The sequence below is a fragment of the Rhipicephalus microplus genome, chromosome 5 (assembly GCF_043290135.1).
Source record: "Rhipicephalus microplus isolate Deutch F79 chromosome 5, USDA_Rmic, whole genome shotgun sequence".
NCBI classification, from domain to species: Eukaryota; Metazoa; Arthropoda; class Arachnida; order Ixodida; family Ixodidae; genus Rhipicephalus; species Rhipicephalus microplus.
Window position 1 is genome coordinate 102,857,027 of NC_134704.1, and position 24,850 is coordinate 102,881,876.

Genomic DNA, 24,850 nt, shown 5'->3' on the forward strand with positions numbered 1-24,850 from the left:
TCTTTAGGTTGTCTGGTGGGGGCACCCGGGCTCTGACAAGATCTCTTGCGAGGATTCTGCGCCTGACTCAAGTCGCTTATGGTGCGTTCCATCTGGCCTAGTTTGGCAAAAACAAGTTGAATTTGTTGAACTAGGAACGCTATCGGCGGTGTTTGTGGTGGTTGCGTTTCCACGGGCTGCGCAACGGGCTGCGAGACAACAGGTGTGCTCGCCGGGCTTTGTGTGTTGCTCGACTGGTTTAGTAGTGACTCCAGGCGCGCCATTCGAGACTTAACCTCCTGTAGTTCTGTTCTAAGTTGTCTGTTTTCAGCTACTACCCGCTTGTATTCTGGGTGTTCTGTGATCGTTGGTGTAACGGGTTTATGTTTGGTAGTGGGAGATACGGCTTGCGCATAGCTTACCGCGTCCGCCTGTGGGTTGCTATGTGCAGGACACGCCCCCGGTGGCTTGCTTCTCGGAAGGGCTTGCGCGTTCGGATTGTCCTGGGAGATTGCTCTCGGCGTCGAAGTCGACTTTGGATGCCGCTGTCCTGGTTGTCCTGTCTCCACGGCACGGTTTTTCGACGGCGTGCGGATTCTGGAACGGCTCTTTCGGGTCCCGCCTCGTCCGTACTCCCATTCTGATTCCTCTTCCTCCGACTGAAACCAGCGAGGGGCTGGCTTGTGTGGTTTTTTGGGTGGTTTCGCTGCTTGCTTGCGAATAGGCTTGAGGCGTTTCAGACAACTGCGGTCTCCAGTGATATGGTTTCCCGTGCAAATTGCGCATGTCGGAGTGCAATTATGGTTTACTTCGGGGTTGCGCATTCCACAGGTATGGCACACGGGTGAGTCTGGCTGCGGACACACGTCGGTGCGGTGGCCAACCTCCCCACACGCTCGGCAGAATTGGACGGTGTGACGAAAAGGAATACACTCCTTCTCACCTCCTCTGTAGTAAACATATCTTGGTAGAATGTCCCCGAAGAAAGTCAAGACGGCACTCTGAGAGTCTCCCAACATCCGAGCGTCGACCAGCGTCACGCTCTGGGTGCGAAAACGGATGCTCGCTTTGATGGTCTCAGACGGGGTGTGCGGCTCTATACCGTGAATAACACCTTTTTTGGTTCCTTCACCTGCCGTAACGTAGACGTTGACCGGGTGTGGTCTTCCGTTGATATTCAAAGACGTGACGCCTCTCATCGCCATTCCGACGGTCGTGTCTGGAGTCGACGCTAGCGCAATGTTGGACCCCGGTCGGATGCGGAGAATAAACTGATCCCACCTGACTTTTCCTTGGCAAGCCTCCACTATAGCGTCGGAGATCGCTTGGGTGGTCACATTCTTCAGAGGCAGTCCCTGGTGAGGTCGGAAGACTACTTTCAGATCGTCCTTGGGTAGTGCTGGGGGCCTCCGTCTTGTAGGTCGACCCCGGCGCTTTGGCTGGCTGTCCGTCGTAGGTCTGCTGCCTGCGGAGAAGTCCCCTCCTTGTTGAAATTTCCGCTCCTTCGCCTGTTTCTTCTTCGCTCTGAGCGATTGGGATATTTGCCATCCCTCCTCTGTGCGGTCGGTCTCCGTTAGGGCGGAAAAATCTGCGTCGGCGTGCGTGGACGCCGCGTTGCAGTTCCCAGGCAGTGCTGCTTCATCCCGGTTTTGCGCGGCAAAGTCCATGACTTCTTCACCCAAACCTGGTTCGGATTGTCGTACGGACGCTGTTTGCGACTCCCCAGTCGAGTCCATAGCCGTCAGCAACCGCGGCAACGCCGTGGTTGTCGTCTTCGGGCGAGCGTCTCCCGGCGTCGTCGCCGCCGCTCCTCTACTGGACGCTAGAGGTAGCGAAGGCTCCACATGGGCGAACGAAGAAGTGGCCGTAAAAACAAGAAAAATGGTCCGATTTCAGTGAAACTGGAGTCCACCGATACCGGAGCATCTCCCCTACACGCCTGTGGCAATTTCTGGACAATTCAAGGGGTTGAACCATACAGAAAAGACAAGAACATACGGAGCTCGATGTGCACGCGTCTGCACTCATCGGCATCCCAGCAGCGTCCCTGCGAAGCTCTAACTCGCGACGCATGCGGCGCTCGTATTCAGGAGGAAGAAATTTGCTACGGAAAAGCGCCTTAAACTCCTCCATCGAGCGAGCTTGGTGGCCGACGAGCCGGTACCACCTTGCCGCTTGGACTTTGAGCAACACGGGCAAAACAGAGCCTAGCATAACGCTGTCGCTCAGCCGCATAGCCTGCTGATAGCGGTGCAGCGCATCGAGGTACTCTGTGGCACTGATGCGGTCCGAATAACCGCTGTACTCAGGCAGAGGTACCCTTAAGCTACTAGGAACGCTTGGCTGGGGGGACTCGGGGTTTCCCTTTAAAGCACAAGACTGCGATATATATCAAAACGTTTATTTGAAAAAAAAAGAAGGAAAAAAATAGATATGGGGAGCATGTGGGTGGGGCCCCTATTCCAGGGCTCCACTGGCTTTAGCGGCCCGTTGCGCCTGGTCGAGGAGCGCTAGTTGCACTCCTAGATCCTCGCTGGCGAGCAAAGTCTCCCACTGCTCCCTTGCGGAAATTTTGCCGACTATTTGCGGCGAATTAATTTCGGTTGGCCTTTTCCGACAATCCCGCGTTATGTGGGTGAGAGCGGGCCTGCCTCCGCACCACGGACAACTATCGCTGTACATTGCAGGGTGAATAGCATGCTTCAACGAAAGATTTGGATATGTGCTAGTTTGTATACGGCGCCAGTCATAAGAATTCCGGCCGGGTAAAGCAGTGTGTGGTACACTGTACCTTCGTCGCTCAAGCCGTTAGCTTTCAAGAATATCTCGCGGTAAAAAGGGACTGTCATCGGAGTGGTAAGCCGCTCGGTTGGTTAAAGCACGAGCTGCGTCGTCCACTCTCTCATTGCCATCGAGTCCTGCGTGACCAAGGCTGCGAGTGCGCCGCTTCCAACAGAACGTTTAGGAGCTGCGCCGCAGTTGCAGGCAGCGGTGACTGCTCCGACGCGGACGCGGCCGTAACAGGTACGTGCGCCTGTTCCCCAACATGCACGTCCGACCGAAAAGGGCCAGTACACGGCATGGAGGAGGGTAGGGTTTGCGCTCCGACTGGTGCTTGAGGCCTCACGCGACTGGCGAACGGGTCGACAGTGGAGCACGGTGCCCAACGCCCGTCGAAAACGTCGCCAACGCGAGTCCCAGGCCAGCGAGCGTCGGTGAACGCGGCGACGTTGTCGGTTAAGTGAGCAGGCTCGCGAACGACATCGTCAACCCTTTGCGCTCGCGACCACGACGGGTCAGTAAGCGCGTTCCCGCCACCGTCTGAGTGCCCCCGGTAGGAAGGACTAGGTGTGGCGATTTGAGCTGTCAACCGTGCTGCTGACGGGGAAAGGCCAGCGAGCAGAGACTGCGCCGGGGACAGGCCCGTAAGCGCGTCAGTCTCGAACAGCTGATACAGCCCGTTACTGGCTTGGCTAGGACTGTGGTCCTCGTTCAAGCGACTCGCATCACCGTAGGGGGCCCCGAAAAAAGGATCTCTGCCGGTGAACGTAGGCAGAGGGTCGCCGGGAGGGCCGTACCCCGTGCTGTTGCAGCCGTCCGCCACGAACGAGATCAAGTCCGTCGCCACAGGATGGAAAAGGAACGAGCACCTCGAAGGGGTCTGCTCTGAATCTATACCAAAACCAAGTTGGGCGCCAGTTATGTGGAGATAGGTTTGCACTAGGCTTACCTACTAAGCGCAACCGTGTAAGGATGCGACGTCCTCCACTGCCGCTGCGTGCGACAACGCTGCGGCCGGGTTCGTTGTTTTCTCCGACATGGCGCAGAAACCATGCACGAGGCAAGAAAACAAGAACAACGGGTTTATTAACCCAAGATGCAGCACAGTGCGACACTCACGGGCTTGCAGGCCGTACAAAGAACTCCGCAAGACCGAGCAAGTACGCTTGCCTAGGGCGCTACGACTCCCGCACAAGGGCTGAAGTCGAACGCACGAACGAGAAGCCGCCTGCTAAGCAGTGCACCAACCTCTCGTGGAGGCCTGAGAGCATTTGCTGCGACGAGCGAATCGTCGGGCGCAATATTGCTCGTAGGAGAGGGAGATGTCACGCGTGCCCAAAGGGAAATGGCGCTGCGTTGTGACGTAGGCCCGCGCAGCGTAGCGTGGTCGGACATGCCAGCGCAAGACGGAGCTGAAGCTTGACTCGCTCAGACCAAGAGGCGCCCTGGCAGCCATCTTGGCGGATGCCGGTGCTTATGCGCGCCCGGGCTACGCTGTCGGCACGCGCGCGGCAGCTGGGGAACGAGGCGCCAGGTAGGAGGGCGCTCTCGATTCCCACAATATATATATATATATATATATATATATATATATATATATATATATATATATATATATCTGGCCTTCCTGATGAAGGCCAGACTCTAGGCCGAAACGTCGAAATAAACCATGTTGTGACCGCTCACGGAGGATCTACTAGACTATATATATATATATATATATATATATATATATATATATATATATATATATATATATATATATATATATATATATATATATATTTGCGAGTTATGGACAGAATCGCAAGCACACTTGGGGGAGCACATCCAGTCTACAGGTGGTCACATCTTCTAACGTCCCACATAAAGAGATTCGAACATTCTTTTGAAGGTCAGATGCAAAAACATAAAAGTATTTGCATACCACTTGTGGCACCGATTACAAATATGTGTCAATAGTATGGATGACGCCTTCATCACCAAGGAGTAACTAAAGCGAATAAAAAAGCTATTTTATTCACCCTGGAGTACGAATAACGCGAGGCATTCTGCCAGGCCATGCCTGCAGCATCGCCATCACCAGGGCAACTGTCTGCACTGTGAGGTGGCGTGTTCGATTGCCAGTGTAGAGTCGCACTCGCACCAAGGTCGGTTTAAGCTCTGTGTCTCAGTAAATACGTTGTGAGGTCTGCACAAGATCTACCCATTGGTTAGAGAGAGTTTTCAACAACAACAACAAAAGCCTTCGTGGACGATATACGGTCGCACGCGCTGACAAGCACACCATTGACATCATAGTAAGAGTTAAATAATCTAAACAAAAAAACAAGTAAGGCATATTAATGCAAAGAGAAACACAAAACCGTCACACGAACGTGTGCGATCGCACCTGCTCTGACCGCGACGCGGCAACTGTTCGTTTTATATCGCCGCGCTGGCGTTGGAATCTGCAGTTAGCGCGCTCTCGTTAGCTGCGTTCAAGGATATGCACGACAGATGCGGTGCTGCAACTAATGTAGACACGCCGACTGAAAAAACGAAATTGCGGGGGTGCTTGAATTAGTTGCTTTATAGGTGCACTACTGGCCGTTACTTGCTCTCGTGGCTGCTTCTTTCGACGTTTGTCCAAGTGAGACTAAGAGGAACGATGACCATTCATTGAACTGCAGCGACTTCAGTGACTGGCCACGGCGAGTGAGTTTGTACATTTTTGTGCCTACGAGGAAAAAAGTTCTATTCTTAGGAGGTTGGCTTTTGTTAGCCGAGTTGGTACAAGTATAGTTCACCTCAGTCGAAACGATGCTATATATACTTGACAACACATAAGAATAGGTGACACCTGCATAAGTTTTACATTTAAGCGTAATCTGAAGCTGTTATGAGATCAGAACACGGGTCACGTGCAGCGCCGTAGTTGTCCGCCGCCACCACCGGTGTTCGTAACCAGTTCAGCACGAAATGAAAAAAAAAAAGTCAACAAATAAAAGCACCAAGGACACATCGTAATTCGAACCCACTATCGCAGCGTGGCAACCCGATATCCTATACTAAGCCACGCTTGTGGTTGTAACTCGTTTCCAAACTGGGTCTAGGCAGACGTGATGTCGGGAAAAGAATCGCGTTAATATGAGTAATAAAGTGTTCTAGAAGATGAAAGGAACAACTGGTCGTCGCACAATGCGAATAGCGTAACGCGTGAACCGTCCAATGCTCCAAGCCATCACAAAAGCTTGTTCTTGTTCACCTATTAACTGTGGCACATACCCACTTCAGGCATAATTCTTCATTGTCCTTAACCCAGCTGCGGTGGTCTAGTGGCTAAGGTAGTCGGCTGCTGACCCGCAGGTCGCGGGATCGAATCCCGGCTTCGGCGGCTGCATTTCCGATGGAGGCGGGAATGTTATAGGCCCGTGTGCTCAGATTTGCGGTGCACAAAAATGAACCCCTGGTGGTCGAAATTTCCGGAGCCCTCCACTACAGCGTCTCTCATAATCATATCGTGGTTTCGGGATGTTCAACCCCACAAATCAATCAATCCATTATTGTCGTTAGCTGCTGCATGAAAAATTGCAAAAACTTTCTAGCAAGTGTGTGCGCGTAGCAGATAATGAAAGAGTGTTAATAAAAGGCTCTTAAAGGTGACTCTTCTAGCTTTCACTATGACAGTTCTGCACGTTCCGTGCAGTCCTGGCGTTTCTTTTGTTTGGTACTCCTATCTATCTATCTATCTATCTATCTATCTATCTATCTATCTATCTATCTATCTATCTATCTATCTATCTATCTATCTATCTATCTATCTATCTATCTATCTATCTATCTATCTATCTATCTATCTATCTATCTATCTATCTATCTATCTATCTATCTATCTATCTATCTATCTATCTATCTATCTATCTATCTATCTATCTATCTATCTGTCTATCTGTCTGTCTGTCTGTCTGTCTGTCTGTCTGTCTGTCTGTCTGTCTGTCTGTCTGTCTGTCTGTCTATCTATCTATCTATCTATCTATCTATCTATCTATCTATCTATCTATCTATCTATCTATCTATCTATCTATCTATCTATCTATCTATCTATCTATCTATCTATCTATCTATCTATCTATCTATCTATCTATCTATCTATCTATCTATCTATCTATCTATCTATCTATCTATCTATCTATCTATCTATCTATCTATCTATCTATCTATCTATCTATGTGCCACCTTGAATTTAAACATAATGGGGCAAATTTTTATTGAAGAACCAGTTGCTAGAGAACTTCCGTGTGCCGACCTGCAGTCCGTGTGATCTGGAGCTACCCTTCGAGAGCATGACTCTCTTCGGCGCACTGGCAGGTACGAAGAAGATGCCGCCTTTCCGAAAACCGATACTAAACGTGGATCCTGTTCTAAGAAAAACATCCATTCGGTGCAGATCAAAAGTGCTATGATCACGCGAGCAAAAGCAGCTATCACGGAGCTGATACAAGAAAATGGAGAAATGCTTTTCGTGGATGCTACTTTATGCTACAACACTGATGCTTCCTCGATAGCGGCTGTATAGCCCCCAAGCCCACAAAGTTACTAAAGAAAGAAGCTTTTGCAAAACTGTATGGTTTAGCTTCCTCGCCTTATAAAATTGGCAGATTCCACGTACAGTGAGAATATATGATAAGCAAAGCATGAATGAGGAACCTTGATATGTCACTCTAACATCAGCACAATGTTACGAAGTGCAGGTAAATAATGCCGTACATGACTTACGTGTCACGAATATTATGTTTGGATGTGTCGTTTACCTTCGTCATCTATTCACATCACATGATACCAAATTTAGTATATGTGAAGCTATCGAAACGACCGCGAGCACGCTATGAGTGTGGTATGTTTTCATTTTCCTAAATGACACGCTTGTCAGCATTATCATGTTTGCACCAGTCATATACTTTCGTCATCCATTGACATCACGTAACACCAAATTAGCTATATGTGGAGTTAGCAAAATGGCCGCGAGTGCATCATGAAGGGCCGAATATACCCTAACGTAGCGTTGACGCGCGTGCACACTGGGCACAGAGACGCTGCGTTAGCCAAACGCGAGCATTCTATGCTCTGACGCCAGGCGCGACCTGCGCGACCAGCGTCCGTCGGCGTGGCCTGACGGCAACCAGCGCGAAAACATGCTGCGTTTTGCACCAACGCCTTACACAGACAACACTGCGTCTCCCTCTTTTCGTGAAGGAGGTACGCCGGACGCACTGAAACGCGCATGCGTCAAACAATGCTGCATGGACCGGTTCCTGGCGTGGGAACGCCGGCATGACGCGGCGAAACGAACGCCGGCGCACACGCGCGCTGGCTGACGTCGCAGTGTATTGGCGCCTTGACTGGGGCATGTAGTCATGTTCTCACCAGACACGCATCTCATAATTATCATGTTTGTACCGGCCACACTCCTTCCTCATCTATTGACGTCACGTAATACCAAATTTGGCATATATGAAGCTAGCGAAACGGCCACGAGCGCATCATGAGTGTGACATGTACTCGTTGTTACATGACATGCATGTCATGATTATCCTGTTTGGATGTGTCATTTACCTATGTCGTCCGTTCGCGTCACGTAATACCGCGTTTGGTACATGTGGAGCTAGTGAAACGGCCGCAAGCGCATCATCAGCGTAGCATGTAAGCATGTTGTTTCATGGCACGCATCTCATGTTTATTATGTTTGCACCAGTATAATACCTTCGTCCTCCATTCACGTCCATTAATACGAAATGTGTGATAAGTGAAGCTAGCGCAACGGCTGCCAGCGCACCATGAGCGTGGCATGTAGTCATCTTGTTACATGACACGCATCTCATGATTATCATGTTTGTACCAATTACATACCTTCGTCATCGATTCACGTACCGTAGTACAGAATTCGGTATATGTGACGCTAGCGAAACGGCCGCGACCGCATCATGAGCGTGGCATGTGGTGTTACATGACACGCATGTCATGATTTTCATGTTAGGGTTGGTCGCTTGTGTTCGCCATGCAATCATGCCATACCATACCAGTTTCGCAACATGACATGTGAACGAAACCACCGCAAGAACTGCAGGACCATGAAATGTAAATCATGACATTCATGACATACATATCATGATTTTCTTGTTATGACTAGTCAAATATGTTCTTCATACAGTCATGTTACGCCATACCAAGTTTGGTATTGATACCATTATCTAAACGGCTAGGAGAGCTAAAAGTCGTAGACGGCTGGATAGATAGATAGATAGATACGCTCAAAGTCGCCGAAGTTCGCTAAGAAATGCTTCGCATTTAAAAAGTAACAGCTTTGCCCCAAAGGCAAAGCAATGAACGCGATAGCAACAAATTTCAAGGTCACGCACAGAATGGCAAGTAGATCAAAACGTGTTCCGGGTTTCTCACGAACAAATGACGCACGAAACTTACAGATACAGAGGAGTGCGAATAAGCGTCTCAATTGTTACTTCGCTGTGTCTGAAAAGCGCGCTTTTTTCGCCAACGGAGGCAGTGCAACGATTTCAAGGATCTTTGTGCTCCTGGTAAATACAACTGAATTGTTCCAGGTAAAACCCGAGGCCAGCCAAGACTTACGATCCACTCCGCTAGATAAAGACATGTGAGGGAGCGTCGCCCCTTCCTCTAAGCGGGGCATAGTACGCGTGGGATATTAGAGCGTGCGCCGCCGCACGATGGGGCAACGCGAGCTTATAGCGCCATCTTACTGGTAATGCTGAAAACACGATAATTCCCCCCTCCCCCCCGAAGCCCCGTCAGTAGAGGTAAGGTAGATATCAATAGCTTGCCGTTTGAACATTAAACGACGTGCTCCTGGGTGGTTCTCATTCTGCTTCTGGTCACCGACGCGTGTGGACGCAGGATGGCAGGCTCGTCAAGAGCTGTTACAGCGGCCGACGCTGGCCGTGGTTTCTCGTGCACATCACTTCCCAAGGACTAACGTTTAATTCTGCCACCATTGCCCTCAGGAGAAGGACTTAGACGCGCGTTGGTTCTGCACTGCGGCATCGCAGCGCGTCCGTACGGGAATAATGACTTCCGAAAGCCGCTCAAAGAACTAGGCATCATTCAAGAGGCGAGAGGCATATAGGAGCGTATCAGATGTCGCGCGTCTGGCTTCTTAACATGAAGACAGATGAGGCCAAGAAGACACTTCTGGACGCTGGCCTACTCTCCGTGAAAGACCGGCCTTGCGTCGTCATCGACCCAGAGAGGCAAGAAGTGCGTCTCAAGTTGCATTGGGTAGCCTTTGACGTCAACGCAGACTGTACGGCATGCTTTCCGGGAGTACGGTGAAGTGAAAGAAGTTATCAGTGACAAGTGGAGAGACGAAGACTTCGAAGGAGTTGAGTCAACCACAAGATTAGTTCGGCTAATACTTAAAGAAGGCGTTACTACGGATCGTATACCATACCAGATGCGTCTCGGGAGCGGCACGGCACTGGTGGTCGTGCCAGGAAGAGCGCCGCTGTGCCTGCGTTGCCGGAACACTGGACATATTCGTCGCGACTGCAGGGTGCCCAAGTGCGCTGGTTGTCGCGCTTTTGGGCATGAGCAGGCGGACTGTACTCGTTCCTACGCCAGTACAGCAAGTCGAGCAACAAATGCCGACCACACTGAACTGCTGATGGATGAACAGGAAGCAGAGAGGGCCGCGGCGTTGAAGGCAGGAGTAGAGGCGTATCATGCAGTGGCGACCAGCGAGAGAGAGACGGAGACACCTAAGCAAGACACAGATGAAAATACGGTTATGGGCACTCCAACGCAACGACGTTCGACTCGGACGGAAACCCAAAACAAGCCTGAACCAGTCATCGGGTCCGACGCTACTTCAGACATGGATACAGTCGAAACTACGCCAGTGAAGCGACGCCTGAATGAGGGAGACGTGGCGTCCCAGCAGCGTCTGACCCAGGAATATCTAGGGCAGTGGCGAGTGGCTGGCTCCAAAAAGTCTCGGGGTGCTGGCCGCCTGCGTTCGTCGTCGCTTTCACGCGGCGGCGATGAGACGACGCCTTGAGCGTCGGCCGGACAGCGGGTTAGTTGTTGGTAACGTAAGCGTCGTTCGCTCGGCTTTTTTCTCATCACCATGGCAACGATTAGATTGGCGACGCTAAATATACGTGGGCTTTCTGCCAAACAGCGGCAAAACCAGCTTTACCACCTGATTATAGAACAAAATCTAGACATCGTCGCTGTGCAGAAAACTATAGTAGAGAGTGAAGAGCACGCTGAGCGAATGGTGCAGCCTTTCACGAGACTGTTTGATGTGTGCGTTTGTCACGCTGTGGGTACATCTGCAGGTTGCCTCTTGTTAATTCGGCAGATCCTTAATGGGAAAGTGGAGTCCGTAACTACCTACGAGGCGGGTCATTTTATTATATGTGATTTATCCTTACCGAGAGAAAAATGGAGAGTAATCTGTGTGTACGCACCCACTGTGACTGAAGATTGAATGGATGTTTTTTGAAAAAATTGATGTGTATTTGAAATGTGAAAGTTAACTAATTTTGACCGGAGATTTCAACTGCGTTTGTTCGAGTATAGATAAATCAGTTCCAGGCTATACAGAGATTCAAGCACTGCTGTTGGAGTTTAGAAGAGACATGCCTGTAAAAGTGAAATAAGAGAAATCGAATATAAAGGAACAAGGTGCAATACGAAAGAAGCAATATTCGGTGCGTTTTTCGAATGTTACAAAGAGTTATTCACACCAACCAGTGTACACGCAGATCGTTTTAATAGCGATTTCATTTCATTAATGCCAAGACTTGATGATGAAAGGAAGGAAATGTTGGAATTGCCTATAACACACCGAGAAATTGAAAAAGCAATTGATAAGTTAAACAATGGTCAGTCTCCAGGACCAGATGGCCTGAGTGCTGCAGTGTACAAGGAATTCAAACACGTAATTTCACCTATTTTGAGGGAGGTATTTAACGAGGCTTATAGATGTAAACAACTTCCACCATCGTTTTTGTCAGCCCACACGGTCTTAATACCTAAAACAGAAGATCCCGCGAAGTTAAGAAATGGTAATGCATATAGACCAATTAACCTAACTAATGTTGACTATAAAATATTGATGAAAATATTGGCTAGAAGACTCCAGACAGTTATGACAAAACTGATTGGGTCCCATCAAACTTGTGGCATAAAGGGAAGAAAAATAATGACCAACATAAACATAGCACGGTCAATCCTAGAAAGTTGTGACGCCATGCATCTCAATGTTGCCATGCTTCAAATTGACCTCGAAAAGGCATTTGTTCGCGTGCCGCACGACTTGCTCCTTTCATTACTTGAGCACGTTAACGTAGGGAGTTTGATTAGCGACGGAGTGCGCATGGCTTACACTGGATGCACGACGAGATTAGCAATAAATAAAACTGCGGGTGAGCGTATACCTGTCCTGCGGTCAGTGAGACAAGGGTGCCCACTATCGTCCCTGCTTTTTGCCATTTTTATTGAACCTTTTTGTTTAAGTGTAATTAATAGCACTGCAATAAGTGGCTTTAAATTGCTTGAAGCTGAGGTTAGCCTCCTTGCATACGCAGACGACATTGCAGTTTTCTGTACAAATTATGAGAGTATAATGCATGCTGTATATGCCGTGAAAACTTTTTGCCAGGCGAGTGGTAGTGCCGTGAAGTGGGATAAGTGCCTCGGCTTCTCGCATGGAGAATGGGACGTCACGCCAAGGATACTTCTAAACAGTAAATGGCAGGAAACACCAGTGAAGTATTTAGGAGTGCCGCTGGAGTTCTATCACGACACTGAACCGTATTGGAAAAAAGAAACACTGGCATTGCGCAACGATGTAGAAAAATGGAAAGGTTGGGGTATTTCGATATTCGCACGGGCCACAACGTGCAACTTGCTTCTGGTGAGCAAGCTGTGGTACGTAATGCAGGTTTTGCACTGCAGTAGAATAAGTGTACAGAAAATACATAGAGTATTTGCAATTTTCATATGGAGGTTTGTATGGAAAAGATCAAGCCGCACAAACTTGTTCAGAAAAGTTGGAGATGGCGGGCTCGGATTAGTTCATTTGTACATAAGACAACTTGTTAATCATTTCCTTTTTCTGCGTGATGTAGATGACCCCTTTTTGAGAACTGTTGTACAACTAAGGTTATCTAGAGTGCTGCCGGGATTTCTCGTCATCAAATATGCAAGGACCAATAAAAGAGTATTTAAAGGAAGTTTTTTTTTATTCAAGTACCCTAAAGGCCTGGGTAGGCATTACATAGGGGAGTTGTAGCACAATAAAGCTGTTACAATTACAGTGTATAATTTGAATAACAAATACAAACGATTGATATGCACATACATATGTAGAGATATTATTACTTAACAGTACAGAGATGCTACGTGGAGGAATAAAGAAAGTACTACTAAAAAAAAAAAAAAAAGACAACAAAACTCTAAGGAAAATTTTCGCAGTGTTCAAAACAACAAAAGGATGCAAAGAAAGGATAATTCACGTTCATTGAAATACCGCGTACAAGAACAACGACAACAAGTACAACAAAGCAGATATGCACAAGAACAATATTAACTTTCATTAAAATAACTTTTAAGTTTATTCATGAAATCTTCATGATTTTGGGAAGAAACGACGTCGGCAGGTAGCTTGTTCCAGTGATATATTGCGAGAAAGAGGGGGGATTTACTTAAGAAGTTTGTTCGAGCAAAAACGGGTTGTACTTTAAAGGGGTGATCCAGGCGCGGAAAGATACGATGGGCGGCCGTGATGTGGCGTACGCGGAACGATGATGATGAGTGATAAAGTTTGTGGAAATGAGATAGAAGTGCTATGATTCTTCTATTCTCTAGGGTGCTTAGATTCAGAGATTTTTTTAGGTTAGTTATGCTTGATGTTCGTGAATAATCTTTGGTAATGAAGCGGGTTGCTTTATTTTGAATTGCTTCGAGTTTGTTGATGAGATAAGACTGGTGCGGGTTCCAAATAAAAGATGCATATTCTAGTTTTGCGCGAACCAACGTCGCATAGGCCAATAATTTAGTAGACTTGTTTGCCAAATAAAGGTTACGCCTGATAAAACCAAGAGTTTTGCATGCACTGCTACAGATTGCTTCGATGTGGTCACTCCATGAAATGTTAGAAGATAAATGAACTCCCAAGTATTTTATTGTATGCGCACGCGCGATGACTGAGTCATTTATCAAATAATGAGTAAGCTTAGGATTAGACATTCTAGTGAAGGCTACAGCCTTAGTTTTCGAAGTATTTATCTCCATTTGCCACTGTTCACACCAATCTGCAATTTTCGCAAGGTCAGATTGCAAAGCGTCACTATCAGAGGTGGTAGTTATTCGTCTATAAATTACGCAGTCATCTGCGAATAATCGAACTGTAGATGAAATGCTATTGCTGATGTCATTTACATACAATAGGAATAAAATAGGCCCCAATACAGAGCCCTGAGGCACCCCTGACTTGACCAGTGATCGTGAGGAAGAAAATTCATTGGCAGTTACAAATTGGTACCTGTCGGTTAAGAAATTCCTTATCCAATTCACAACCTGACTATGTATATTAAAATAGCGAAGTTTTTGTAATAAACGGTTATGAGCTACCTTATCGAACGCCTTGGCGAAGTCGATAAATATGGCATCTATTTGCGATGAGTCATTAACAGCTTCGTAAATGTCAGAGACCAGCTCGAATAACTGCGTCTCGCAGGAGCGACCCTGTTGAAAGCCGTGCTGGTTGCTGAAAAGATGGTTGTGCTTTGTTAGGTACTTCATGATTGCCGAAGATATGATATGCTCTAATAATTTACATGGTATACTGGTCAGCGAGATTGGTCTGTAGTTGGTGACAGATGACGGGTCTCCGGATTTAAAAATTGGCACTATTTTAGAAACTTTCCATCCGTCAGGAACGCATCCTGACTGAATCGATTGCTGGAAAAGGCATGCAAAAATGGGAGAAATAACAGGTTTAGTTAACTTTAGCAGTTTAGGACAAATACCATCTGGACCAGGAGCAGAGCTGCTAGAAAGACGATCAATAGCAGCTTCGATTCCCTTTTCAGTGATCACGATGTCCTCCATGATGGAGGTAACGGAGCCGAGGTGAATATTGTCGGTAATAGGAAGCTCACGAGAAAAAACAGAACAAAAGAAGGAATTGAACGCAGTAGCGACTTCAGAGGGCGGGAGGAACTCGTTGCCTTGCATTATCGATATGAAACATGAAGACGACGGCTTGGGGTTTATTACTTTCCAGAATTTTTTTGTGTTGACAGTTAACATGTTGGAGATGTCATGGTTGAAAAATTTGTCTTTTGCTGCCTCAATTTCGGTTTTGCATAACTGCGACTGTTCGCGATAAGCCTTCCAGGCATCGTCAGATTGCAAGGTTTTAGCTCTTGAATAAAAGCGCTTCTTCTTGTTAATGCATCGCTTCACGTGGGAGGTAAACCAAGCGCTCCCTGTAGACACAGATATGTGTATTTTTGGAATGTATTTTTCTTTGAGTTCGATTAGCTTGTGACAGACGATCATCCAGTTCTCATTGCTGTCGCGATGCTGCATGCCGTTGAAAAATTCTACGCAAAAGGACGAGAGTTCGCTATAGATCATTTCAACATCTGCACGTGCGTAATCATAAATTGTTTTCTTTTCATTCACGCTTTCTTTACGCGTTAACTTGAATTCACAATGGATGACATTATGGTCACTGATGCAGTCTAACACATTAACAGACATGTTTGACGGTTCGGTGGTAAGCACAAGATCCAAGATAGCATCCCCCCGTGTTGGCATAGAAACTATTTGGCTTAAACCGTAAGACGAAATCACGTCAAGAAAGTCCTTACATTCAGCTATCCTTGCGCCGCTATCGGCTGTGCCCGTCCGCCAGTTTATTCCAGGATAGTTAAAGTCGCCCGCGAGAATCACAGGAGAGCCAGGAAATCTGTCATATACGAGGCTCAATGATTCGTTTAGGCAATTAACGAAGGTTTCTTTTGAGTCAGGCGGACGGTAACAAACCCCAACGGCACAAGTTACACATGAAAGCTGGACCAATACCCACAAAATTTCAATACAGGAACCCGTATCAAGCAGACGCGCTTGAAGATCTTTTTTTACTGCAATCATAACACCACCTCCTCGTGTTTCCGTTCTGTCCTTTCGAAACAGGATAAAGTTTTTAGTAAAAGACAATTCATGGTTACACACGTCACTCGTCAGCCATGTTTCAGTTCCCACTATGATGTCTGCCGAGCAGGATTCGACAAACGCACAAAGGTGATCTTGTTTTCGAAAAATACTTCTAAAATTAGCTATAATAATAGATAGCTTTTTAACTTCGGTTTCAATGGGGCGTCAGTTGTTTCGTCTTTCCACTTTTTGTCAGTGAGATCTTCGTTAGAGTATCTGGCTGAAGCACCACGTAAAAATTTGTATAAAAACCTTGTCGATGTTTTACAGCTTGTACCATTGTACCATCAGTTATATTGTGCAGGCCCAGAACAGGATGTTCTGAAACGTGTTAAAAGAATGCTTGTAGCGCCAGGGGTCAAAACTTTTTTCTTTAAATTACATACTGGTACCTTACCAGTTAAAACGTGGTTGCAGGATAAGGGAATATTCGTGCCATGGAGCACAATTTGCCACTTGTGTAATAAACCAGAAACAATTGAACACGCGTTTATAGATTGCTGGAGCGGTGTTTTTTTTTGGGACATACTGCAAAGAACCTTAAAAAAAGAATTACCATTAAGTCCACACGGCATCCGTTTTTTTTTCGGTTAAAAACGAGGCAGGTGTACCTTATGATCTCATCATGCTTCTGGGCCTGCACAGTATATGGAAAACCCGATGTGCCATTGAAAACGCGAATGTTGAAGTGCTAGCTGTGCGCAAATATTTTTGCGAATCTGTGTGCCATATTCTTGAAAGACTGAAAGGCCAAGAGGATGTGCCAGACTGGATTGGGCGCATTGAGCGATTGTTATGAATGCCCAAGTATTGATTAATAGCCAGCCAAGAGCTGACGGTACCTCAATGTATTCTGTGGGTGTATTTTATGACGCCCTTGTGTTTGGACCAATATGTAAATATGTAAAATGTGAACAGTCATGATATGCAAGGCAATAAAGAAAAAAAAAGCTCCTGGGTGGTTCAGTAGTTAACGTTTCGCATTCACGACGCAGAGGTCCTACATTTGATTCCACGCGCTGGAGTCATTTTCTAGATTCTTTTTCTTTCTTGCGTTTCAGGAGTGCCCAGTTGGGCACTCCTGAACTTTTGAAGTCTCTATGATTGTGTGCAACAAAAGGATCAGACTGAAATTACTTTCAGTATGATCTTCGGGGCTTCCACAAGTAAATCAATTTACTGTAGGCATGGTTGTTTACGCTACAACTAATGGAAATAAAGCCTTCGCTTATGACAAGGAGGCAATTGAGCGCGCGTGCAGTACTCAGCCATTTTCGTTCACTCGTTTTCAGAACATGACTAGACACACAGTGCCACTTCTTGGGCCTTAGCAAAAACAACTCATCTTTATTGTGGTAATACAAATTTGGACGTGCGGATATCGAACTGTAGTGATCTGTAGCCTTTAAAACAAGGGTACCCATTTGGGAACCCTGGGAGCGAGGAGAATAGGCACGCACGGCTGTTTTGAAATCAGTGCAGCGTCCATCAGCTCAAGGTTCTCACATAAAGGCGTGTAAATGCTTTGGTATCACTCGAAAAGTTAAAGAATAAAAAAAAACTTTCGGTGGTTGTCTAAACTCTGTGAACTAGCCCTATAGTTATGGCCATGACTTTTTCTATCTGTATTTATGTGTGCCAGTTTTCTAGGCGTCTATAAAAACACAATTTGTTCGAGGTGTCTCGCATTGTCGTCGACTTGCGCCGCCAAAATATGGGCTGTGTTTCAAATTCAGGATCAGTCGCGACGTAAACTTTGTTTAGTTCGACAAGCTCCGAATTATAGTCAGCGCTTCTAATCGACTTTGTTGGCTATACTGTTTTCCTGGACACAGAGATGAGGAAGAATTCCGTGCATCTTAGTTTTGACGACATCGAAAAACAGGTGATAGCTATATCAGGCGTGATGTGATGTGTGATCATTACGTTTGAACTACGATGACGAAAGTTTCAGAAACAAACGCCGCGTAGCTGACTTCGATAGTGCTGGCAAAAGCGACGCAGTACGCACCTGCTGTGCTTGGAAACGTTAACGGTCGACCACATCCTGCAGATTGCAGCTGCCACCGATGATGTTTCACGTGAAACACATTATTTGGGATGTATTACTTGTGCGAACGGTAATTGAAGTGAAAATGCAGGAATGCCGGTTTCAAAACCGTGTTGCTTCGCTGTAATCATCAGAGGCTTAGGACAGAGCTAATGTTCTAGCAAAAAGAAAAGAGAGAGAGAGAAATGGTTGTGAGCAGATTTGTTCAATCAATGCCCACGTTCGGAGAGATCTGACATGCAATTCAACGAGAACTGTGATGTCGTCTAACTAAACATATGAACGAAAACTAATAGCAGACAAGGAAGAAAGGAAGACGCGAGAAAGGAAACACAGGGGTGTTAACCAAAGTAACGTGATCCCAAGAAAAACAAGGGGATGTCATTAGAAGATACTTTAATGTACACGTGAAGAAAGAGGTAAGTGGCCGCTGGCAGGAACCGAATCTGCGACCTTCGAACCTGCGACTTATTCAAAGGTCGGTTTGAATTGTGTCAAACATGAAAAATGAGTCCTTCGATTTACGCTTCTCTCCTGCAAACGTACGAAGTACTGCGCAATGAATACATTTTATAGTGAAGTGAAGAAAAACTGACGAGGTTGTATATTGAAACCAAAAACGCACACAGTTGAGATTCCTGTGTTTGCGTCATTAACAAGGGGAGCAGACAAGTATCATAGCTAATAATCACAAAAAATATGAATTCTTGAGCTAAAATTATTTGTTACACGTCTTTGGAATATATACATCACAAGATGATAATCATTTGTAATCCACACGTTGCCTCACTGCATCGTACGCCATTCTCAAGGCGAAAAATCTCGTGGTTTGGTTCACTCAGGCCCCCACAAAGGTATGTGAAAACTCGAATAGGCGTTGCACTGCGAAGTGTCTTGATTGCGCACAAAATAATGGGGGTGCACCTTCTTTATAATTTATTACGACAGAATCGTTCGTAATAACAGATGCAATACAGTCGTTGTGTCAATGTGATGTTGTATTTAGGATAGTCGCGCTGCAGAGCATGTGACGTTTTGAAAATTGAGGATCTGGCGTGTTGAAAGTGGAAGATTTTACTTTAGGACCATTTACCAAGTCACCGTGCAAAACTTTCTGTTAGACGAGATAACATGATAAAGGTGATCAATAACCAACAAAGCTCACGAATATAGTTAGTAATAGTGTTTGGGGTTTTACGTTCCAAAAACACATTATGAGAGACTAGAGGGTTCCGGAAATTTTGATCACACGGTGTTCTTCAAGGCACACTGACATTGCACAGTACACAAATCACCACCATTTTGCATCCACCGAAAAGCGACCACCACGGCTGGGATCAAACCTGCGACCGACTTTTAGGTGAACAGCCGAGCACCCTAGCCACTATTTCACCGTGACGGACGAATATTCGCATTGCCATTGAAACTTTTTCTCAGCAACACAACATTCGCATACTGTCTCTTGCATTTCAGAGGCCTATACGCGATGGACTTGTACATACTAGGAAGCCTGAAGGTGGCGAGTATCATGTGTACTTGCCTGGCTGGATTAGAACTTCAGAACATGGGGAAGCCACATCCGAGAAAGCCAGCGTTCTACAGCCTCCTGGACATCGCGTATCTGGTAAGGAAAAGAGAATTCAATAATAGAAACTGCGGCACTCGAGATCTGTTCCTCTGTGATCTGTTGCACGTGAAAATAAAAAAATAAAAAGAAAGGATTGAGGAATTCCTTCGAACCAAAAGAAGGCGTGTTCACTTTTCAAACTTTTATATAAGTATTTTTGCCGCCATGCTGTGATAACGATGATCAGTTTGCTTTCATAAAACATTAACATGGTAGTCGCTACATATTCACGCCGAATATAGTGTTGAGAAATTTACGCATATATAAATATCTAAATTTTTAAATATCTCGTTTGTGTTCATCCAAAATTTTGTAGGATTGCGTGCACCAGTATTCTTTTGTTGCTTTTCACGCGACAGCGATAGAAAACTTGTTTCGCAAAAAATTTGCGTTGGTGTTGATGACGGCGTCAGAGTTTCTGAGTGAATGCTGGGCGTTGTCTGCGAGCGAAAATTTTAGATAGATCCGAAAAAAAAATATTAAAATTATTCAATTCGAGTGATGACAAAATTGAGAACGGCTGTGTGGCTTGCAGGTGTTCTTAATTCCACAGAGCTCAAAATTCCACAGAGCCAGTGTTTAAAACAGCTTAAAAAACACCCTTTGCGAACGTCATGATGTGAAAAAAATTCTAGCTAACTCATGTTATATTGCACGGCAGGAGTAAAGATTGCAGCAGGCATGGAAACATGTGAATACCACAACAAATAAGTGATTCAGAGCTTCCGGGCCACCACGAGGTGCTCAGGTACATTTCATAATCTTTACCAGCAACAGCATCAACAAAAAGTGCAGACGCGTAGGTACGCAAGGCATCTTATGGACGCGTAGTGGCTAAACGAAGAATTATGGCGTATAGTTCACACTTGCAGACTGTAGTTTCAGTAAGCAGTCTAGGATGGTTTGAAACCACCGATAATACTATTTGAGGTTTTCCGTCCCACAACTAAGATATGAATATGAAAGATGCCGTAGTAAGGACTCCGAAATTTTGACCATCTGGTGTTCTTTAACGTGCACCGACATCCAACAGTACCCGAGCCTCTACCGTTTCGCATCCATCGAAACGTGACCAAACCGCCAATGCTACACGCACGGACGTTCCTTTCTTTGCGGCACGATTTACGCCCAACGAAATGAACCCAATCGATAAGGAAGGTGAGTTCCGCACGGGAGTTGATTACGCTACTGCGTTCTACACTTCGAGACAAAGCTCAAGCGTTCCCAAGCGCCCTCTAACATTTTTTTTTTGCTCTCGCACCTACAACGCCTATTTTTGAGGTCGACTAGTCAGCCGACGTTTTGAAGCGTTTTCAAGCAAAGCTTGAACGCTTTTCAGGAGAGTCAAGTGATTCCTGGAAAAATGTTCTCTTACTTTGCTTCTACCTTCCAAAATGGGCCAAATGGACAACCGAAAAGCGTCACGGAGCCGTGGCCCTCTGTTGACCTTTTTTTTTTTTTTTGAGTGCACAACCAGAATGTATGTCACATTCTGTTTGGTCCCCATGTGCATTTTACTATTAAAGACGCGTTTCCTTGAGTAGATACTCTTACAACTGTTATAGCTGCCGAAAACGCCATTACTATTCCCTTTACGGATCACCTGTATTTTAGGAATTATATTTTCCGGAGACTCAGACGTTGCTACGCCTAAAGCCGCAGCAGTTCGCTTGCCAGTTATAATGCATCATGTTACCCGTGCTCCACTACTCAAGCTACCGAATCGAAATACTTAACACCTTTACTTGGAAAAGCCGCTGCACCTAATTTAGGACCATGATTTCTGCGTAAGCATTATAACTAGTAAGACATACACTAATATACATGAGAGAGAGAGAAAAAAAAACGAGTATGCTTTACTGCTTTGGGTGAGCCCAATCGTCACGCATTCGACTTCCTTTGAATGGACGCGTCTATTCCTTTTGAGTCACAAGACTCTCCGACGAGAGTACATTGATCTCCAAAAAGACTTGACGTGTCTTTTTAAAGAGAATTATATACTTGACTAGACAGGGTAAAAAAAAATGCCCGCAGCTTCCCACGGGGGAACACTGAGGAGGATGCGGACCATATAATTGGTTAACGGGGTGTTAAAGTGCGACTTACTTGGGTCGATGGCTAAATTGGTTAACGTGGTTGTGAAATGGGGTGTTAAATTGCGACTTACTTGGGTCGATGGCTAAATTGGTTAACGTGGTTGTAGGAGGGGGTGTTAAATGAGTGAACACGTACACACGTATGCGAAAGGGCGGCGCTGGTCGAAGGGACGTCGATCATTGTGTTTGTGGATTCGTTGGAATTCATTTCACCGCGACCTTGGACGTCGACGCGCCGTACAAACCAACCGATGAGCGGCAACTGAGCGAGCGAGCGCCGACCTTGAGTATATATACAGCACGACGGCGCATGCACTGTCAGCTGTTGAATGTTCTCGAAGCGCGACGCCACATGCGCGTCCACTGGAGAATCAGGAGAATTGTAGATGTCGAACGCGGTGTGTAGAGGAGGAAGGGTGCACAGATGGTGGAGGAGTGAAGCGCGCGCGGTGTGTAGAGGAGGAAGGGATGCACAGATGGTGGAAGAGTGGGCGACGGCGCGACGGCGCATGCGCGCGCGTCAGCTGTCGAATGTTCGAGAAGCGGTGCGGACGGCGCACTACAAGGCGCGAGTATAAGATGCTCCGCATCTAAAAAAAGAGTATGGAAACATCCCTTTTCTTTTGTTAAGAGTATGCGGTTTCGGTGTTTAAACTGGCTCGCGCCGAATGGCCTACCCAAGGAGACTTCCGACGCGCCTGTTCCGGTTATGCATTTTCAGTGGTCACGGCGGTGTTTTCGAGGTGTGTTTTCGTTTAATGCTCCATTATTTCTGGCGCATATTTTAGGATGTGTTTAGAGTAATTTCTAGCGGCTACATGAAGCGGCTTGACGCAACGTCCGGGAGGTACAGGTGCGGTCACTGCTGCAGGCAACACGGCTAGCGTTGCCGACGGGCGGCGCGCGAAATATCCGTCGTGGCGTTCGGATGGGCTCGGCCACGTGCTCCATGTTACCTGTAACAGTGGCCGCGCCTATACAAACAGAAAATGCATAAACTGCCAAAGGAGTTCGTCAGCAAACCTATTTGGGCCAGTTGGCTCTGGATGTCGATGATGTGTATGCGCTTTCAATACGCGGTCAGGGAATTGACAGCACATACGTTTCCTTGTTCGCGTCTTCAAATAGCACCCACATCGTCAACCTTTAGAAGGAGAGTTGCCTGATATATAGTTAAGTTGTACAATCCAGCTTTCCCGCTACAATTGAAAACCTGCCTCCTGTCGAACCACGAGCCTATTTGTCTGAGCACGCATCCTGAGGGTATACGCTGTGTCATACCGAGCACTCCTGAAGAGATCAGCGGTGATCGGAATCAATCACAATCCGAAGTCTTCGTGTGACTGAGATATTATAAAATGTACTGATTGTGTGATTATGTCAAATGCGGCCATGTCACTAGAACTAATATGGTTTACTCACGAGTAAGCTATTCATGAATCAAACTTTCAAGTTGAGCCCACGTAGACCTCAAGTCCATGTTCACACCGAAAGATACATTCACTAGAACGTGGCGATGTTCATTGGCGGCAGAAAGACAGCCGATGAGCAGACTCACTGGCGTCGATTTAAAAAAAAAAAGAAATGCATTGGCAAAATAATTCACAGCCAGCGTATCCACGGGGTGAATGATGATGAGTGGGTGAAGTTCCGGAGGAAGTCATCAGTAAACCGTGAATCTTCCGTGTAATTCGCTCAGTCAATCATCATTTAAAGACCTCAGAAACGCTGTTTGTGTATGCCGTGTCGCTTGGCCCTACCGCTCTCGCAAGGCAGGATCTTGGCGGCGCTGCCGTGCAGCTTCACGGCACGCTTCTGTCTCGCGCGCTCGCACATCGGGGTTCAGTTTTTGAGCGTGAGCCGCCGCCACTTTGCGTGCATGCCACTCTGCAACCTTGTTCATCCGCCGACCTTCTGAACGCCCGCACGCGCCAGAATGGATTTTATTTCACCACACCCCGTTCCCTAGCGTATGGTACCACCAACGATAACGTGATCGCCAACGTCTTCGTGTGACGTCATTCCTATGTTCTACGCGCTCACACATCGGGGTTCCGTCTTCCAGCGCGAGCAGCCGCCGCCTTGCGCGTATCATACTAAAAGTAACACCATCTAGCATCTTGCATTTTCAGCATATACACATTCGTTATATGCACAAGTACCGCCATCTAATGACTGGTTCAAGACCGAGAGGTGGCTACATATACTTACTACGGGACGCACGATCGACACCTTAAGGAGCTTCGCTTCTAAAAACACACACACACACACACACACACACACACACACACACACACACACACACACACACACACGCACAAGCACACACACACACACACACACACACACACACACACACAAACACACCCACATGGTCACCATCACATGCACTGTGCGGCGATTCATGTTGAGCGCGGCTACTTTTTGTCCCATGTTGTTTTGAACAGTACACATTGATGTCGCTCAAACAGTACAAGAAAAACCTTTGCAATGAATTTTTTGTGCCAGCTTTCACGTTTTGCGACCTGTTCCAGGAGTCAGTGCACTTACCTGTGACGGGTGGAAGATGACAGCGACCGATGTGTTACCGGTAACTGGGGGCCTTTGACTAGTCTAAAGCTTAAGTATCGACTCTGTGACATTAGTCCCCGCTGAGCTTTACATTAGCCTTAATAAAATGGACAGAACATGCCTATGCGCTCATAGTGGAAATCGAGTTTTCTCGCGTGATCGCGGGAATGCAGGCGCTCCTTCTATCATCATCGGTCGGCAAGCAGAACATTTTGATTTGCCTACAAAATTACTCCGGGCTTGCAGACTTCATCCTGGCTTGACACAGCTGTGCTCGATTTGCGAGTGCTTTATCGTAGTAATTTTATTCGCATAAAACATCAGAACCAAGCAGCCGCTAAAACCACGCAAAAGCAATCTAATCAGGAAGTTTTCAAGGGCGGCTTTTCATCGAACGCACAATTCCAGAGACCGACAGGCGCTGGCGAAATCGTCTATAGAGCAGTGGTTTTCAGTCATGAATGTTTTGAGAACCTCTTGTGGAGTGGTGGAATTGAT

The 24,850-nt window shown here is 46.6% G+C and overlaps 2 protein-coding genes across 2 annotated transcripts in view; one reads left to right on the forward strand and one right to left on the reverse strand.

Moving 5' to 3' along the window:
• Positions 1–5,282: 5,282 nt before the first annotated feature.
• Positions 5,283–24,850, forward strand: part of LOC119173771 (ATP-binding cassette sub-family C member 4) — a 124,246-nt gene continuing 104,678 nt past the window's right edge. The window contains exons 1-2 of the mRNA XM_075895835.1: positions 5,283–5,457; positions 19,532–19,682. Of these exons, the coding sequence (XP_075751950.1) occupies positions 19,545–19,682 (138 nt within the window). The 5' untranslated portion in view covers positions 5,283–5,457; positions 19,532–19,544. The remainder of the gene's footprint in view (positions 5,458–19,531; positions 19,683–24,850) is intronic.
• On the reverse strand, positions 13,214–14,031 carry LOC142817527 (uncharacterized). The gene has a single exon (XM_075894558.1). It carries the CDS (start codon positions 14,029–14,031, stop codon positions 13,369–13,371), a length of 663 nt encoding a protein of 220 aa, XP_075750673.1. The 3' UTR covers positions 13,214–13,368.